This window comes from Microtus pennsylvanicus, chromosome 12 (genome assembly GCF_037038515.1).
Source record: "Microtus pennsylvanicus isolate mMicPen1 chromosome 12, mMicPen1.hap1, whole genome shotgun sequence".
NCBI classification, from domain to species: domain Eukaryota; kingdom Metazoa; phylum Chordata; class Mammalia; order Rodentia; family Cricetidae; genus Microtus; species Microtus pennsylvanicus.
Window position 1 is genome coordinate 46433634 of NC_134590.1, and position 19610 is coordinate 46453243.

General features: G+C 34.7%; 1 protein-coding gene across 1 annotated transcript in view; it reads left to right on the forward strand.

Annotated features, from left to right (window-relative positions):
* The window catches only part of Dhx15 (DEAH-box helicase 15), a 38828-nt gene extending 19446 nt beyond the window's left edge, over window positions 1-19382 (forward strand). Inside the window, exons 6-14 of the mRNA XM_075943558.1 lie at window positions 2684-2851; window positions 7242-7328; window positions 7824-7973; window positions 8328-8436; window positions 8914-9105; window positions 11784-11906; window positions 14832-15022; window positions 17440-17609; window positions 18815-19382. Of these exons, the coding sequence (XP_075799673.1) occupies window positions 2684-2851; window positions 7242-7328; window positions 7824-7973; window positions 8328-8436; window positions 8914-9105; window positions 11784-11906; window positions 14832-15022; window positions 17440-17609; window positions 18815-18932 (1308 nt within the window). The 3' untranslated portion in view covers window positions 18933-19382. The remainder of the gene's footprint in view (window positions 1-2683; window positions 2852-7241; window positions 7329-7823; window positions 7974-8327; window positions 8437-8913; window positions 9106-11783; window positions 11907-14831; window positions 15023-17439; window positions 17610-18814) is intronic.
* The last annotated feature ends 228 nt before the right edge of the window (window positions 19383-19610 follow it).

Below are 19610 nucleotides of genomic sequence, written 5' to 3' on the forward strand. Positions count from 1 at the left end.
GTCATTTAAGACGTTGGATTGCTTTTCCAGAGAAGTGTTTATTGTTCCACAAAATTATGGTACATAATGATGCCTATTCAGTGTTATGGAATATTGCTAGTGTCTTAGACTTCACCAAAACCTTTCTGTGTCCAGCTCCCATGGTACTGTTAACTAGATGATATTTTAGCGAATGCCATTCAGTTGAGAGCTGTAAATTTTGGATAACTTTTTAAACCTGGAATTGTTCTTAATGTTTTGTGCCTTTAGGCATGGTTCCCTTGTAGAATTTGACTTTTCAGCCTAAATGCTATTTATGTTGTGAGTTGAAAATTAGTCTTGTCAGATGCTTATCATTGTAGGACATTTATCAGCATGCTCAGCCTTCTCATATTAGATGTGGCAGTACTTCGTTAGAGGTAGCCAGCAAAGACTTTGCCAAATGTCTTGGGGAAAGGTGTTTGTGAATTCATTTCCTGTAGAGACTCATCCTTAGTTCTTTTGTGAGCTAAGGTGTGTTGCAAATGCAGTTTTCTGGGTAAAGTTTCCCTCTATTGGAACTACTCATTCTTTTTATGCAGTTTTAGTGGAAAATTTCCATAAAGCTTCTGTAAGACTTACTGCTTTTCAAATGGCATGTAAACAACATTCGTCCTGTAACTGTTGATGCTGATGTTGTTGGTGTACTCATTTTGTCCTCTTTTTGTTTGGTCTCTACAATTTCTTACTTCCTCTTTGCTTAAACCTGCTTCAACAACTAGGCATATTTGAATAGTATTGGAAATTTCGGGTGATCTCTTGGGGAAAACCAAAAGGATCTTTTCCTGAGCCAGCTTAATGTAATTTATTTCATTCATGGAGAAAAGGAAGGCTTTTATGTGATGTTTACACGTGTGTGCTGGCATATTATGAAATGAAGTAGCTGTGAACTCTGGATATGTTTTGAATTTGAAGACTTTTAACTGGTTTGTTTTTTGTAGATTTCATTTACTGTTTCAGCAGTCTTTTAATAGGTGAAGTGTATGTGTTAAGTTAATTACTTAATTTTCAGTGTGTTGCTGACATTAACAAATCTGAAACATTGGGAGTCAAATTGTCTTATTTAAAATATTTTTTCACTTTAATAGGGTTCTTAATTCTGTATTTACATGCCAGCAGGGGGCATTCTGATCTAGATAGAACATTTAAAAGCAATTTTTTTTTCTTAAAACAAGTCCTTAATTTTTTTTTAATATATGGCATTCTATTTTCATTTTCTAGAAACTTGAGTTGGTCTCAAGAAACAGTGGATTCTTTTTTTTTTGTTGTTGTTTGTTTTTGTTTTTTTTCAAGACAAGGTATCTCTGTTATAGCCCTGGCTGTTCTGGAACTTGCTTTGTAGACCAGGCTGACTTTGAACCCATAGAGATCCACATGCTTCTGCCTCCCAAGTGCTCAAAGTAGTGTGCTGTCACTGCCTGGCTTGAAACACTGAATTTTTAATAGTAATTTTCTTGTCAAGCAACCTTAAGATAGTTAAGAAAATTGGTATTTTGTAGTAGGCAAAAGGGTTTTGTTTTATTGTATCCAAGGATTGTATATTTTTTAAAGATTTATTTTAATTTTATGCATGTTGCTTGTATGTGTTGTGTACCTGTGCTCAAGAAGCTAGAACAAAGACTGGAAGTAGAATTACATAGACGGTTGTGAGCTGCCATATGGGTGTTCAGAACCAAACTCAGGTCCTCTGGAATAACAGCCAGTGTGCTTAGCCTCTGAGCCAGCCCCAAATTTTATATTCTTCAACACAGAAATAATTGCAGATTGGTTTAAAATAATTTTTAGGAAAATTAGTTTGATAGAAACCCAGTTTACCTGAAATTACTTTTTTCTCTTAATCATATTTCTAATGAAAAAGAATTTAAACAATAAACAACTTACTGGTTAGAATAGGTGACTACCTTGTTATATACATGACAGACTTGAATAAATTAATGTGCTTCCAAGTTTAATTGTTTCAGCAAAATATTTGCCCACCCACCATCCCTTTTTAAACCATTTTCCACCCCAGAGTTACTCCTCCTCTCCCAAATGCATTTATTGTGTCTTTAAGTTTATATTTAAATATGAATGCATTGGAATAGTTTGCCCTGGTGAGGAAAATTCTGAAGCATCTCTAAGGCATTTGTGTGTCAACTTGCTTTTAAATATCTATGTTGATATTGTTGTAAAGGTGCTTGTTCTCATTAGGTACAGTGAAACATTTCTTCCATATAATTGCAATAGTGATATGTGACATGAAAGCCTAATTGACTTATTTTAAATATCTACCACATTGGCTTCTTTTAGATTGTGAAGATTGAAAAGATTATGAGTGCAGTTAAATGAACCTGGGTGAAAAATTTCAATTTTAATACAATTTGTTGAGAATTAATTAGGACATCTGAGTCTTCAAGAAAAGGGGCATGGAATACAAATATAGCAGTTACATATCTGACTCAATACAGAAATCAAAATTTCATTGGTTGTTTGAATATCACACTGAAATTTGTTTTTATTTTTGGTTACCAAATTTAAAGTAGATTATTTATGAAATGATAGGCATTGATTATCGATATGAAAATGAAGGCAAATCATTGATGTTAAATAAAATGTAATGAGGATTATGATGAATACTTTATATTCCATGATTTTTGTTTTCAACATCAATATTTTTGTTTTATAGGAAATTGATGAGGCCTGTAAGAGAATAAAGCGTGAAGTTGATGATTTGGGCCCCGAAGTTGGAGATATTAAAATCATTCCATTGTATTCTACACTTCCACCCCAGCAGCAGCAACGCATTTTTGAGCCACCACCTCCAAAAAAACAGAATGGAGCAATTGGAAGAAAGGTAATATTAAATATTTCGTTATAGTTATTGATAATAGAAAAGTTAGAGAAAACAAATATAAACAACTACAAATTATAAGCTGCGTGTAATGGTGCATGTCTGTAATTCTAGCATTCTTGCAGAGAAGTGATAAAGATTTTAAAATTTTTATCATGATAAAAGAATGTAAAATCATCCTGGGTTATTAATAGAAACTTGCTTGGTCTACATAGTGAGACCCTATCTCCAAAAAACCACACCTAAAAGAATGATTGACCACAACAAAATACTCTGCATTTCAGAAGTAAATGGAAGAGCGTGTTAAGATGAACTCCATTTTTTTAAATCCTTGTATCAGAAAATGAACTGTGGGTGGATGGTGTCATTGCATGTCTTTAATCTCAGAAAGGCAGAGGCAGGTGGTTTTCTGTGAGTTCCAGGACAGCCAGGCTACAACAGAGGAAACCCTGTCTTGAAAAACAAAAGCAAAACAGAACAAATTGCTTTTTCCTACAGAGGCAGTTGGTTCTTAGTAGATGGAAGAGTGCTTACAGGAAAGCGAGGGAAATGTTGCCTTGTCCTATTAGATGTATGACACTCCACAGCTATGATTTTTTTATTTTTAGTTCCATGCTTTGGCCCCTATCTAGAGTTTTCTGTAAAACAAAACAACAAAAACAAACAGAATTTTAAGTCAGTAAGTACTAAATGTTGACTCTACAGACTCCGAAGCATTAATCACACTGAATAAATACATGGATTCTTTGAAGGCAGGAACCATATTACATTCTTTTGGTGGAGGGATGTGTAATTGGCCTAGGTAAGGGAACAAAGGTGTATATGCTCAGTACCAGTTTCAAAATAAGCTAAGATATTGAGATTTTAGGTTTTAATAGTCTTGAAAATAAGACTGCACTGTGAAAAATACTAGAGCAGTGAACTCAACTTGAAAACATTCCTACTAATTTCTGATCTAATACGCTTCATTGGGTTGAAGTTCTCTTATTAGAGACATTAGGTAATGCAATCCCTGGGACATGTTAAAACATTTCTGTGGAAGATTCTGAAGGAATACATTTGTAGTGAAAATATTTGTATTTGTATGCTTTTAGTTTGAAAATACTGATTTATTTGAAGTATATCAGTAAGCTCAAAGATGGCGGCAGTTTAAGGGGAGAGAGAAAGGAGGGAGAGAGATGGATTGATTTGATTGATTGATTTTAGTTCAGTTTGATCTCAATGTCATTCTACTTGATTCTCCTGAGTTTTGGAATAGCAAGCATGAAAAAACATTCCAAGCTAAAATAATTAGCTGGGTTCTGTTGCTTAACCTGTAGCTTACTAATTTACTACATCTCAAAGTAGGGATTGTTCAGTAAAAGAGATATAGCTCTTGTGGAGATGATTCCATGGTTTTGAAGAGAGGGTTATTGTTCCATTATTTAGAGATTGTTAACTGAGCCAGTGGTGGTGGTACACACCTTTAATCCCAGCTTTCAGGAGGCAGGGGTTGCAGATCTCTGTGAGTCCAGCCTGGTATACAGAGAGAGTTCCAGGACAAAGCTACAAATAAAAACCCTGTCTCAAAAAAACAAATGTGTTGAATTAAAGGGAAAAACTGTTCAAGTTACAATGACTTTTAAAAATTCAAATTATCTTAAATATATTGTTGTTGCCAAATAGTATTCATGTAGGGCAACCCAGGCATCCCGAGTTCTATTTGAAAAGCAGTTGATGAACTAAATATTGGTTCCATTTAGAGTCTAGTTATTGGTGATAACTTATAAATTTTATGAATTTTAGTGCTGGTGCCAACTAAGGACATACTCTATTGTGGGTAATTTATCTTAAGATAGTTTCCTAGTACTGAGATATTTAACACTTTGTAAGGCTATTTTTGAACACTTACTACAAAATTACAGTCTAGAAAAGTCTTGTAACATTCCCACTTTGTCTGCTAAAATTAACAACGTGCACCACCATCATCTAACTTATTTTTTTAATTGAAGTAAGGACTCCCGACTTCATAGTCTTGCTTTCCTTGGTGTTAGTTATTTGTGGACGTCATAGTCTTTAAATATCGAAATTTTAGAAAAAAAGAATAATGCCCATGTCTTAGGGTTGTAATAACTACAGCAACTCTTAGAAAGGAAAACATTTAGTTGGGACTGGCTTACAGTTCAGATGTTTAGTCCATTAACATCATTGCCTGGAGCATGGTAGCACTCAGGCAGACTTGGTGTTGGGAAGGGAGTTGAGAGTTTTACATCTGAATACCCAGGCAGCAGGAAGTTGCAATGACCTGTGAGCTTCTGAGACCTCAGAGCCTACCACCTAGTGACACACCTCCTCTAACAAAGCCACACCTAACAACTACAACAAGACCACACTTCTAATAGTGCCACTTTCCTGTGAGCCTACAAGGGCCGTTTTCTCTCAAACTACCACCGCCCGGGTTTTAAGTTTAAGCTGTTCTAAGCAGCATGATGACATTTCCCACCACCCAGTTCCCTTTTGTACTTGATGTGAATCTTCATCTGTTTAACCTGTCCTACCCAGAGGGTATATATTACTTGAAGATTGTCTTGTGAAGGGATGAATAGTGCTTGTGTTCTAATATAGATGTTTGCTTATTTTTAATTCCTTATAATTGATCACTTCAAGAAATTTTATTATATTGTATATTCCAAGAACCCTGTGAAATGCACTTTTAACATAACACAAAATAACTGTCTTCTTTAACTGTCTCAAATGTATTCTGAACCATGATCTTTTGGTGTAGAAGTCAAATGTAGACACAATTTTTGGTAGTTTATATGGCATTTAAAATTTCAGATCTCTAATTTTGTTCCTCACAACTCTGTTAACTAGTCTAATAAAGAGTTCTAAAAATAAACTGACACTTAGGGATAACAATACTTAGACACTATTCTGGTTTGATTTCTAGCTCTGACATTTTGTGTCTCTTTGTTCCAGTTAACAAAAACTTGACTTTCTACAAGAACAGTGTACTTTCTTTCCAAGGACAGTTGGGTTGTACTTTTTTCCCTGTTACTGCTATATATTTTATGTGTATGTTTCAAATTATTTGTTGTATGATCTATAGATAGAAAAAATGGTTTATGCCATTTATTTATTTGTTTGTTTGTTTATTGAGACCAAATGGGGTTTTTCAAGTGTAGCCTGGATGTCCTGGAACTTACTCTGTAGACCAGGCTGGTCTTGAACTCACAGAGATCCACCTGCCTCTGCCTCCCAAGTGCTGGGATTAAAGGTGTATGCCACCACCACTACCCAACAAAAGTCATTAAATGATTCTCAAATATTCATTGTTAGATCCAAGGTTTTATTCTGGCATTTTGGGTAATCTTCCCCATTAGAAAGAAATCAGAAAATAACACTATCTTTATTATTTTAAGTATTGAATATTTGTCACTGGATTTAAGACTCATGAATAACAAAATTTTTTTTCCCCTGAAGTGGAAAGAAGAGAGATAAATACGTGTCCTTTGATTTCTTGTGTGTTTCTGTACTCATACTTAAATATAAATCCCTGGCTAAGCTGACCCTCTTGTGGCTCAGCTCTTCTGAGAAATTTTGTGTAAACATTCAAGTTCTATGCTTAAAAAACTATTTTATCTTCAAGTAGAAAATAACTCCTTTTTAATCTCATCATCTTTGTCATTTGCACTTTCTATGTCTATAACCTCACCTTCCAAATTATAATGTATTAGCATACTTTGATATATGTGTCAACTACTTGCATACCTGTCTCCAAGTGTCAGCATTACCAGCAAGAAACATCCACTTCCTTTTGTTTCTATAGAAAAAAAAATTCCACCATTTCTCAAGTCAGACCTGCTTTTCTCTTTTCTCTCTTTTTTGAGCAAACATGGTTTCTTTGGCTTGCTAGTCAAGCAATCTCTGAGGTGAATGAACCCTCTCAAACTAATTTTTGAAGAGATTCTAAAATCTAGGATAAACATGCAGATTCGGGAAAGACTGTAATAGTATGTGAATGCATCAAGTAGTATTCCATGTTAGAAAAATGTGATTTTGTTTTATGTTTTGTTTTGCCAAACAGTGCCTTGTGTGCCATAGACACTGCACTCTGTTTTGTAAAACTTATATTTCGTTGTGAGAATTTGTCAATTCTTACTGGATTGTAACTTTTCTTCTGCCATTTTTAAAAAAATTATTGGAGCAGTGTGAGTTTGTGTTATGTGTAAACTTAAATATTGCCTGAAAATAAATACATGCTGTGTGAACTTTGAAGAGATACTCATTTTGTTTATAACTATGCTTATTTTCATTATTGAAGAATACTTAGATCGTTTATTTATTTACTGGTTTAAAAGTACTTTTGTCAGTGTCTTAGCGTTAAGTCATGGTAATTGTGTTTCTTGAACAGGTGGTTGTGTCAACTAACATTGCAGAGACCTCTTTGACAATAGATGGTGTGGTGTTTGTGATTGACCCTGGATTTGCAAAGCAAAAGGTAACCATCCTGGAGCTTACTTCATACAGTGTGAGCTTGAGTGTGCTAAATGGTTGCTCATTTTGTGGTTGAAATAATTTTTAGGGTTAATTCCCCAATTTGGGTTTCAGTTTCAAGTTTCTGACATGATCCTTGTGTTCTGTCTAGCTTTCAGAAATTAATGCTGTGTTCAGTAATAAATCTAGGCTACATGCCCCACGTGCTCTAGTATCAGGCTGCTTTGGTGTCCCTTCTGTGTATGATAGTGGTGACTTAAGCATATGGTAAGGAGAAAAGTGGTAGTAATAGAAAATCCTGGGTCATCTATTTGTTTGAGAATTTTAGCTTCAGTCTTTTGGAATGGTAGCCAGAACAAGCAGTTCTCATCATGGGAGCTGATATTCATGGTCAGCAAAACTACCTTTTATTTTGGCATTAATCGTGGCCCATGAATGATTGTATTGGATTTAACTTTGTGTTTTGCTGAAGAGAGAATCCTTGTTTCCATTTCAATAGGTATATAATCCTAGAATCAGAGTTGAGTCTCTCTTGGTGACGGCAATTAGTAAAGCTTCAGCTCAGCAAAGGGCCGGTCGAGCTGGACGCACCAGACCTGGGAAATGCTTTCGACTTTACACAGAGAAAGCTTATAAAACAGAAATGCAGGTAAGGAGTATTGCTATATCTTACGCATTTGGGAGAATATAAATGTAATGTTCTAGTTGAAGGAAAGGAACTTTATTTCAGTTAACATTTTTGAGCCTCAGCTCCTTACCTTTACCCTGAATGAGTTATGGCCTAACCTATTGACATATCTGTTTTACTTCTGTGGCTAGCTCCAAAATGTATATATTGTAGAAATAGTTGGAAGGAGTGACCTAGTTTTTGTTTTGGTATAATTCTCAAGTGTTTTTTCCCCCATGAGATAGTTATATACAAGTTATGTAATGCCAAAGCAAGAGGCTAAGGAATTAGAGGTGAAGGGTATTATTACCATAACATATGTTTTTCTTTTATTAGGATAACACCTATCCTGAGATTTTGCGCTCTAATTTAGGATCAGTTGTATTACAATTGAAGAAGCTTGGTATTGATGATTTGGTACATTTTGATTTTATGGACCCACCAGGTATGACTTAAAACAGGACCTTTGTCAGCTCTGTGTATGTTGTAGAACATATATGTATTAAGTACATTTTGCCTATTGACTCCACTAATGCATTAAGATTGGTCTTACAAAGTAGTGTTAAAACTTTAAAAAGGGTGGCAGTTATGTTAGTCTGGGATTTTAGGTTTGAATTATTGCCAGGTCATGGAAATGTAAAAATTGTAATATTTCTAATTTTTTTTATGAAGAAGTAATTTTCTGCTGGCTTCAATCTTAACAAAAGACATCCTTGAACTATTTCACCTGGTTTACATATAGGTACTTTTGAAAGTCATTTTGGTATAGTGTTGTTTGCTATATGATTAAATTTGATGACAATTTGAGTTCAGAACTGGGTCCAATATAGGGTGAAAAATGAGATTGCTATAATAGTTTGCGCTTTGTCATATTTTTGCTTACTTAAGACAACTTGTCTAATAAGATTGCCTTTTTCCTTAGCTCCTGAAACTCTCATGAGAGCCCTAGAACTTCTGAATTACTTGGCTGCTTTAAATGATGATGGAGATCTAACTGAATTGGGATCCATGATGGCAGAGTTTCCTCTAGATCCACAGCTCGCTAAAATGGTTATTGCAAGTTGTGACTACAACTGTTCTAATGAGGTCCTATCTATTACTGCTATGTTGTCAGGTAATAGAGGGAGAGGGACCTTTCAAAAGCCCAACTCTTCAGAGTTTGGGGGGATTTCCCTTTTGTTTTTTTTTTATTATCATTATTCAGCATGACGGTAGATTTTATAGATGGTTTAAGGATCTTAGTTTGCTTTTTAAATACCTTGTAAATAGCTTTATAAAAACGCTTACAAAAGTAAGGTTTGTGTTCATAAAATATAGTAAAACATTGGCTCTATTGAGTACAAATAGAAATTGCAATAAGAATATGTTTGGACTGCATTTTTCTTTAGATCCATTAGTGCTATTTTAAAGGTTTATTGAAAGTACAAAAGCTTGGTTAGTATTTGACACTATTCAGTGAGCCTGTATTATTTAAATTGAGCCTTTCCTTACATGTATGTGTATTCAGTGACAAACGTGAGTTTCTGATTCAGTGTCACATAGAAGTAGTAATGTATAATTTGGGACTTAAAAATCTGATTTTGATACTCTTTTACAATGGCAGAAACTTTTTGATACACTTGATAATTAAAAAAATTAAACCTTAATTTGAGAAACCTTAGTGGCAATGAAACTTAATCTAACTTGGAAATTAGATTTCCAGAAAGGAGAAGAAATACTGCAAACATGATTTTTCTTTTTAAAACTAAAAATAGAATATAAGAATTCTGATAATCAAAATACTGTATACTACTAGTTTCAGTCCTGGAGAGAACTGACTTCTAATTGCAGAGTGGTTTATTGGTCCTAATTACTTAATACTAAAAATTCAAAATCTATGGAATTAAAGGATAACTAAACTTTCTAAATATAAAATTATGGCATAGTTCAGATGTATGGTATATTCTAATGGTGTGACTTTTATCTAAGCAGTAGTTAAATGTTTTCTTGCAGAGTTATGACTGATCAGACTCAGAGCAGATGGGCAGGGCAGTATCAGTGTTTTAAGTAAATGTCTTATTTGCAGAGGTGGTGGTAGGTTGTTGTCTGCCTTGCTTATATGTCTTGTTATATTCTCCCAGTTGTTTTTCTCCCAGTATATCTTAGGTTTTAGAGGAAAGTTGGGGCAAGAATTATTAGTGTGCTTGTCTGTTACCTACCAGGATTTTTTTCCCTCTAGGTTCTCATATCAGATATAGTAAACAGTACTTTTGTGTTTAGAATATCAGTCCTTTGGAGTTGGTCATTGTGGTGAGAGTGAACTCATCCAGCTAGATCTTAGTCTTATAGTAGTAATTAGGGAAAATAATTTATTGGTGGTTGTCTTTATCAAGAGATTAAACATACAGTGGTTTTTAAACAGACCATTTCTGGACAGTGTTAAAATATGCAGCCAGGGAGAAGTCATGCCAAAAAGCAGTTAGCTTGTGAAGCTTTGTTTGTTGGTTAGTTTGAGGTTCTGAGTTAGAAACCAGAGGCCTATGGGGCTCTTACTCCCATTCAACTCTGGTGACTATTTCATGTTAGTGCTTAGAGCTATTGTGTTTCTGTACTTACGAGTTACCTTGCTTCGGTTATATTAAGCAAGATCTTTAAAGTTTACTATGATTGCATTGATGTCTTTATTTGGCTTCTTTGGCATCTTTAAGGGGAAAACTGTATGGGAAAGGGAAAGAGTAATTTAATACTGTATTTGATCTCGATGTTGATTATTCTCGTTATCTTCTTTCTGAACTGATAATTCATGGTTTTTATTGGTAAGGTTATAAAAGCTTCAAAACATTGAAAAGTCCCAAGCTTGTTAAGTATTTATTTTGATAATACTTTTTATGACTATGAAATTGCTAAAGTGAATTAAGGGAGGTTGTATTTTTAAAAAATGTAGTGCATACTTTGTAACAACTTAAAAGTTTGTGAATTAATGTTGAGGCTCTAAAAACTACTGTAGTTCAATATTTTGACCCTTGAAATACTGTTTCAGACTAATTGTCAACTCTTTAATATTGGATTTACTTTTATATTGAGGGTTTGATTCAGTTTTTTTTTTAACTTGGGGCTTTCTTTACTACTTTTTAATTAAAATGCTGCAACATTAGATTGAATATTCCAGCCTTGAATTTTCTTAATTCTAAGGCGGTTTAACCTTCCACCACTACTGTTATCATCAAGCCCAAGAGTTCTCAAATCTTTTTTTTTTAATGTTTCCATATGCTTTGCTTACCGGTGCTAATAGTGATACCCACCAGTTGGTAATAGCCAAAGATTTAGGGAAACAATTTTGATAGAAATGTGGCAGTAGAATGGTTGCAAAGTTGTTATTGTTATTCAGTGGGCAAGTACAGCTTCCTAACTATAGCCATTCAATGGGCTGAATGGATGGCCTTTTGAAAAATTAGTTAATTAAAAGGCTATTGACACCATATTTCTGGTTATTGGTAGAGCTATCAGCACTGGTTTTTGAAATAAGTTGAGCTTTCTAGTAATTGATGGCCTTCAGAATAGCTGTTTTGATGCCTACTTTTAGATCTAGTTAAAATAATCAGGTACTCTGTAGCTTTGAAACCCTCTTGTCTTACAGATGTGGTTAGGTGATGTACCAAATCAAGGTAGTAAACAGTCCAAGATGCAGTTGGAGGCCATCCTGCCCTGCCCTATGCTCTGTGAACTGACCTAGCTAGGCCTTGTTCCTCTATCTGTGAATGCGTGACTCATCGATATGGGCGTTTGTGTTGGGCCCATACCAACCTTGTTTAGTCCCACAGTGTTTTGTTCGCCCCACGGAGGCCAAGAAAGCTGCAGATGAGGCCAAGATGAGATTTGCCCACATAGATGGAGATCATCTGACACTGCTGAATGTCTACCACGCTTTTAAACAAAGTAAGTAGAATTAGATTGAAGGACCTCTTTTGTCTAAATGTCACTTGCAACATAGGAGATATTTCTTCATCTCACTTTCATTTATTATCTGTGACAACTTTACATTAGAAACCCAGAGGTTGTTTAGAAAAACTCCTGACGAGCATTTAAAATAGAATTGCCAATCTTTTTCAAAATTGTTTGGGTTTATAATTAAGGAAAGAGGAGCAATCACAGAAAACTTGAGAAATATAGTAATAAAAATGGGCCCTGTATAAATTTACTACTAACACAAAAATTGTAATGTGTTTCATATTTTATATATATTTATTTTTCAATCATAAAGTCAACAAATTGAATGAACAGTAGGTTCGAGTTGCTGTTCTCAGTCAAACTACAAATAGTCTGTAAACAGGAAGGGGAAAGTTCACCTGCATTATTTCTCACTGTGAAACTGGACAACAGTAGTCAGGTGGCGGTAGAGCACGCCTTTAATCCTAGTATGTGGGAAGCAGATCTTTAAGAGTTTGAAGAAAACCAGGGCCACACAGAATCCTTGTCTCAAGAAACGGAAAACATACCCACTTAAATATTAAATGCCTCTAATTTCTCATACTGCAGTTGTAACAATTAAAGTAAGTTTCAAAATATCCTCAATTTCATTGCAAATCAATTATGAAATTATAACATTAGTTTTATTGTATTTTGACTTGGGTAGGTGAGTTTGGTGAAAGTATTAATAGATATTTACAGATGTCTTACTCTGCCTGTTGTAGTTGGAGCAGATGCCAGAGGGGGTAAAGACTTAGACAAAAACATTAATTCTATAGAGGCATGATCGTTTTATACTATGTGCTTGTGGCTACCAGGAAACCTTTTTCCTGGTAAGCCTTGGTTGTTTTTTAGGCCTGTTAAAATACTCTGTGTGTCTTTGTATTTATTATACCAGAGGCAGCAGACCCTTTCAAAGTACAGTTGTTAGCCATTATTCGTTCACCAACTGCTGCCTTTTAAAATACACTTTTCCACATCACCATACCATTACTTGATTATTTCTTACTCTGTTTATTGAGTCTGAGATTTTAGTCTTGTTTATTAAAATATTTGAGTGCATTGGACTTGTAGGTATGCTTCAATTACTGGTGAAAGTAGTTTTCGTTGGGGACTATGGATAATATGGGAAAGCTTAAGATGTTATGTTAATAAGATGGCATCTTAATATATGTACTGTATATGCAGACGGTAAAATGTTACAACATTTTTGTGTGGGAGGTTCATTCTAATCTACAATTATTTTACCTTTGAATATTAAGAGTAGCTCTTAGCATTGTAAAGAGTGAGTAGGTAGTATTAGTTTTAGATGTTTGTCTCATTTATTTAGTTATTTCTCACCAGTTTAGAAATATGGTAGAGCCATCAGCTGACACTTGTTTATCTTAACTAAAATTGTCATTTGATCAGTCAGTTGGCTAGTTTTACACAAGCCGATATTGAATTTAGGTGACACTCCCTCTGTGAGTAACTAGATAACAGGCGTGTTTAATAACCACACCCAGCTCTTTGATGTTTGATTTCTAAATGCAAAATTTTAAAAGCTGCATTCTTGACCAGAGATTTTCATTGCCCAACTTTTGGTCATATTCTTTAGTTTGAAGATGTTTGAAGTCATACTCCTGCTTACTCTATTCTGAAATGGCAGTGTGTTTTGTTTAATAGTGAACCTATCAACATACTCAGTCTGTTTAAGACCAAGTTGAACCTTACATTGCTTGAATCTCAACCCCAGGAACAAAACAGTATACTACAGATATGCTATCTGAGGAAGATCAGCATGATCTAGTTTTAATGCTTTTTTTTTCCTCACGCTTTTTTAATTTTGCAACCTCAGTTTATTAAAGGATCTGTGAAGCAGATGATGGAGATTTCTTTCATGATTGTCATTAAAAGTAGGTCACTCCGAAAGGATTCTTTTTCTTTGATATAGTTAGTACTTTTTGAACTTTGAACTGAGTAGTACTGGGTTGTTGGTTCAAATTTTTTCAAGAAATCATTCAAAGAGAAATACCTTTTTGATAATACATATAGTAAAATTATTAATACTTGACATGCTTATTCATAGGCCTTGGAGGACACAGATAATAAAAGCTTGCTTGTAATTGCAGAGGCAGGTGTGCCACAGTTACAGGTTAGCGTCTCAGTTCAGGCACAATTAGAGAGCATCATGCTAGGTGTTTGAAATTCACTTCATTACTTAATGTTGTATTTGATTTTCTTCAGTTAAGGCTGTGATTTCTTTGAAAATGGGCAAAATCTGGCATTTTACCAAGTTCTCTGAATCTACCAGTGTCTAATAATCCTTTGTTGGAAACAGCCAGGTGGCTGTTAATAGGTAAATAACTCAATTTGCTAAGAACCATTGATTTAAAATCATTGTTTTGGCATTTATTAGTCAGAAACTTTAGTACTGTTTCTTTCAATTCATTTGAATTGGGCTTATTGTTTGTTTTGAATAAAAGTTGGTAATGTACAACTTATTTAGAGAAAATGATGTGTTGTATAAATATTTTTCTCTAAGTTGTTTATACTTTTTTTCTTAAAGATTTTATTGATGTGTGTGTGTGTGTGTGTGTGTGTGTGTGTGTGTGTGTGTGTGTGTGTGTGTATGTGTATGATTTCATCAGTGGTTGAATGCAAGTGTTCTAGGAAACCAGAGGCTTCAGATACCCTTGGAGCCAGAGCTACAGGTGTCCCAGTGTGAGCTGCCCAACATGGGTGCTTAGGAACCAACCTCTCATCCTCTGCTAAGACTAAGACAGTATACACTCTTAGCCTCTTAGTCATGTCTCTAGCCCTATAGCCTTTTTTTTTTAATAGTTGCCTTTCAGAATTTTCTACTGTGTGGATGATTCACGGTTCTCTTTTTTTTCCTTCTGCCCAACTTTTTAGATCATGAATCTGTTCAGTGGTGTTATGACAACTTCATTAACTACCGGTCGCTGATGTCTGCAGACAATGTACGCCAGCAGCTATCAAGAATTATGGACAGATTTAATTTGCCCCGTCGAAGTACTGATTTCACAAGCAGGGACTATTATATTAATATAAGAAAAGCATTGGTTACTGGGTATTTTATGCAGGTAAGTAGTTAGATCAGGATTCCATAATTAAATGTTCATGTAGTTCTTGCTTTTTTTAGTAAACTTACTGGTTTGGTTTGACTTGAAGAATATATATATATAAATTGATTGTAAATGTTGTCTGGTTTCTTAAAATGAATTAGTATGTGCAGAATCATGTCTAGTGAATAGTAAGTTAATTAATGCTTTGATTAGCAAAGTTAGAAGACTTATTTGTTTGGATGTAATTTTAGAAGTACTTATTTTGTTACTGGAGTCTTTAATAACAAATGGATACTTTGGCCATTTTCATATACAGATGGGAGTTTCATCTCTTGATTTTGGATAATTTAAGGTTTCTCAAAATCTTGGTTTTAAGTTGGAAATGTATTATACCAAGACCACCAAAATGAAATTTAAGTGCATGAATCCCTAAGTCGACTTTCCTCTCCCATTTAATGCTTTATATGTGACTATTTTGCCTTAATCTGTCTCTATCTCTACTCTTCCTTTCTCTCTCTCCCTCTCTCCTCTCTCTGTATACACATACATATTTGTTTTTGTATATGTATATACATACTATATACAAATATATATATGTGTATATTGCATACCATGTGGGTGCTGGCCTGGCTCCTCTGGAAGCTAGTTCTCTCAATCATTGAGCCACCTCTCAAGCTCCCGTGTCTCCACATCTAAATAACTATATTTTATAGTTCTACACAATTCCCATTGGGGTGTTGCAAAATCCAGTGTCTTTTGATTTAAACCATTCTTAAAACTTACTTAATTTAAATTTACTATATTAAAAGTTATTGAAAGTGGAATTTTGAGAAAAACCAGATGAATACCCTGATCATTTTTTAACATTTTATCATGTAGGGTGTTTTGTCTGAATGTATGTGCGAACCAGTTGCATGCCTGGTGTAGATAGAGGTATCAGGTCATCTGAAACTGTGGTTAAAGTGCATTGTGAACCACCATGTGGTTGCTGGGGATGGAACCCAAGTCCTTTAGACAAGCAGCCGAGTGCTCCTTACTGCTAGGCCACCTCTCCAGTGCCTGAAAATATTTTAAAGGTTAGGGTAAACCAAAGTCATACTTGGAAAAAAAAAAACTCTGGTATAAGTTTAAAATCCATTGCTCGAATTGAAATTGGTTTTTTAAACCATCTTCTCTCGCTCATGCGTATTTAGTCTCCCTATCATTGGATATTTCTTAAACTAAATATATCAACCTTAGAGTCTGCTCAGTAGCTAGAAGGAACCTGATGCATTTGGTTCCATCACCTAAAGCCAAAGGTATTCTGTAAAGTTGTTGTCTTTGAATCAAAGTAACAGAAAAAGTGGGTTGGTGGATTTGTGAAAAAGGGTCTCATGAAAGGGTGACTCTTAACTCCAGTAAACCTTTACTTCCCAGGCGTGGAGATTGTAGATGTGTGTGGTCTCTAACTTATTGTGGTATAAAGTGAATAATACAGTAAGGAATCAGTGTTTTTTTCCTTCAGACTTAATTATATTCTTAATATTTAATATGTAGTCTTATTGATATTTTTTAAATTTGCTTTTGTTATTACACACACACTGATAAAGCTGTGCTTAAGTACTTAGTATCAGCTAGAGAGATAGCTCAGTGGTTTAAGAGCACACTGGCTGCTCTTTCAGAGTTCCTGAGTTCATTTCCCTGCAACCACATGGAGATTCATAGCCCTCAATATCTGATGCTTTCTTTTGGCATAAAGGCATACATGCAGATAGATGTCTTTGTGTGTGTGTGTGTGTGTGTGTGTGTGTGTGTGTGTGTGTGTGTGTGTGTGTGTGTGTGTGTGTGAATCTTACAAAGAAACTAGTTTCTCAGCTCTTATTTTAGCACAGCAAGTGTTAACTGGCGCCTAGTAGTATGTATATAGTATAAATATTTACTAAATGACATTGATTCACATTATCCAGAGTTCTAGAATTGGAAAGGGCAAAACCTTCTTGTCATCATTATTTGGTAGATGTTGTTGGTATTATTAGCAAAAGAAATACAGGAAAGAATTATGTGAATTCTATTTTTTTCTTACAGTTTTCTTTGTAGGCTGCTGTTTTGTGTTTGCTTAGGTTTCTTTTCTTCACCTTAGTTATGAGTGTGGTATTTGTTTATTCTGTCCAGACAGTAGATAATAGTCTGTGGCTAAGAGTACTGACTACTCATCCGATGGACTTGGGTTCAATTCTTAGTACCCACAGAGTATAACTAAAATAGTCTGACTCCAGTTCCAAGGGGGTCCAGCACCCTCATCTGACCTCCTCGGGCAGCCACACATGCGGTATACTGATAAATATTCAATCAAAACATCCATGTGTTTGTGAAATCTCAGAAAAGATCTTTTTTTTTTCTTGTAAATATCTCATACTGCTTTTTTGCTATTTCACTAGTTACTGTTTTGGTTTCAGGTGGCACATTTAGAACGAACAGGGCATTACTTAACTGTGAAAGATAACCAGGTGGTCCAGTTGCATCCCTCCACTGTGCTTGATCACAAGCCTGAATGGGTGCTTTACAATGAGTTTGTGCTGACAACAAAGAATTACATCCGGACATGTACAGACATCAAGCCAGAATGGTAAGCATGCTGTTTGTTTTCAGGTTCAAGTTTAGTTTGTGCTATGGATAGAATTTTACTGTGGGTGTGTTATAGCCTTCTCTGTTCATTGTATGTCTTGATCCTCTTAGCTAGATGTGTATATTCCCATGTATAGATCTCGGATTTGCATAATATGGTGGAGTTTTACTCAATTTTTTGTTTGTTTGTTTTGGTGAAAGGACAGTTGGAATTTTGGTGTGGGCAGGGACTTGAATAGTTAGTATCAGGACTTTCTTTGCCATTTTGTAGTCTCTGGTTACAGATGTTTGTCTTTAATGTTTTGCCTTTTTTTTTCAGAGAGTAGGTATTTATTTAGTGGGTTATAGAAGGGAAGGGGGAATAGCAGAGAGAGGTAGAGAGAGAAAGAGAAACAGAAGGGGAGAGGAGCCACTGCCAGCTACCTCTTCGGGAGAGAGATGGAAAGGATGTTTTTGTTATTTTAAGTGTTTTATTTGTCCTTAATTATTTATTAAATGTTGGTATTTTGGGGCTTATGCAAAGATAATAATTACATCAAGTTGTATGTTAGTTAGCATTAATTTCTAAAAATTGTAATTATGACTGACCAATAGTTAGCAAAATTCCAGTTTTGTGATTCTTCCCCAACATTTTATAAGTTATGGAAATGTCAGCTAAGAGTGAACTGGAAGGCATTTATATGAGTGGTATCAGTATTTTGCAGCTTCCATCTGTGTCACTGGTTATGACTTTTGATAATAAAATGCAGAAAATAACCATTTTATCCTATATTTTGCTGAGGGGACAAATATAAGCCATACAGTTTTATATTTGTAGTTTAGAAAACATTGAGAATGAGAAAATGAAGTCATTTGACTATCAAAATAGTTAATGGAACACGTCTCATTTTTATATTCTTTAAAACACAGGTTAAAAAGTGTGGTCAAATGAAACACTTCATAGCTTTGTATTTTCATTTTGTCTAATATTTAAATAAATATTTTGAAAATTCTGATACTTTTTTCCAAAGTTGATAAGTTCAACAGAAAATTAGTATTTTTGCTAAACTGAATTACTAAAAGTGATGTTTGTAAAAATGTGAGTTTATATTTGTTACTGTTTCGCCTTAATTCAGCAATGAAATGATTTAATTTCTAACTTATTGGTAACTCTAGTGCTTACTTAAAATACTGATTTCCTAACTTCCACCCCCCCTTTCTGGACAGGTTGGTGAAAATTGCCCCTCAATATTATGACATGAGCAATTTCCCACAGTGTGAAGCAAAGAGACAGTTGGACCGCATTATTGCCAAACTTCAGTCCAAGGAATATTCACAGTACTAAATTCAATGCTTAGAACTGAAGTTATTCAGAGGACAGCTTTAAAAGATGAATGAAGTCAAGTTCAAGTTGTGCTCTTCATGGTGGTTCAATAATGGCCTTTATTTGAAAGCTTTTTAATTTTTTCTTTACAGTAAATATTCCATTCTGATTTCATAAATTAAACATTTATGCCTCCCTTTTGTGTTGACACTGTAGCTCATACTGGAAAAGTCGATCAATGTTTTGCAGTTTATTGAAAGTAGTTCTATATATATAACAATGTTACAAGCATTTCTTTAGAAATGGTTGAAAATGCTTCTAAAATGTGATTATCGACCATGGTATGCATGATCGTTGTAATTGTTGACATTCCTTTTAGAAGTTGTGAAATGTTACAACTTGTGCTTATGTAGACACAATCTTCTGTCTCCGTACAGAGGCACTGACTTCAATAAAGTCTATTTATACTAATCTTGGCCAAGTTCTTTGGTATCTTTTATTCTAGTCTAGCAGCTGCTTTTCCCAAGGGTTGGGTTTTTTCTTTTCTCATTGTAATCATATTGTTACTACATATTTAGCATTTTTAAAAGGCGTGCTCCTTTGGTACAGTAGTCATTAAAGCCAAGTTTTAAACGGCATAATGTAGCGTTTTGTCAGGTTAATCAGTATGTGATCTAATGGGATAAAGTGTGTAATATT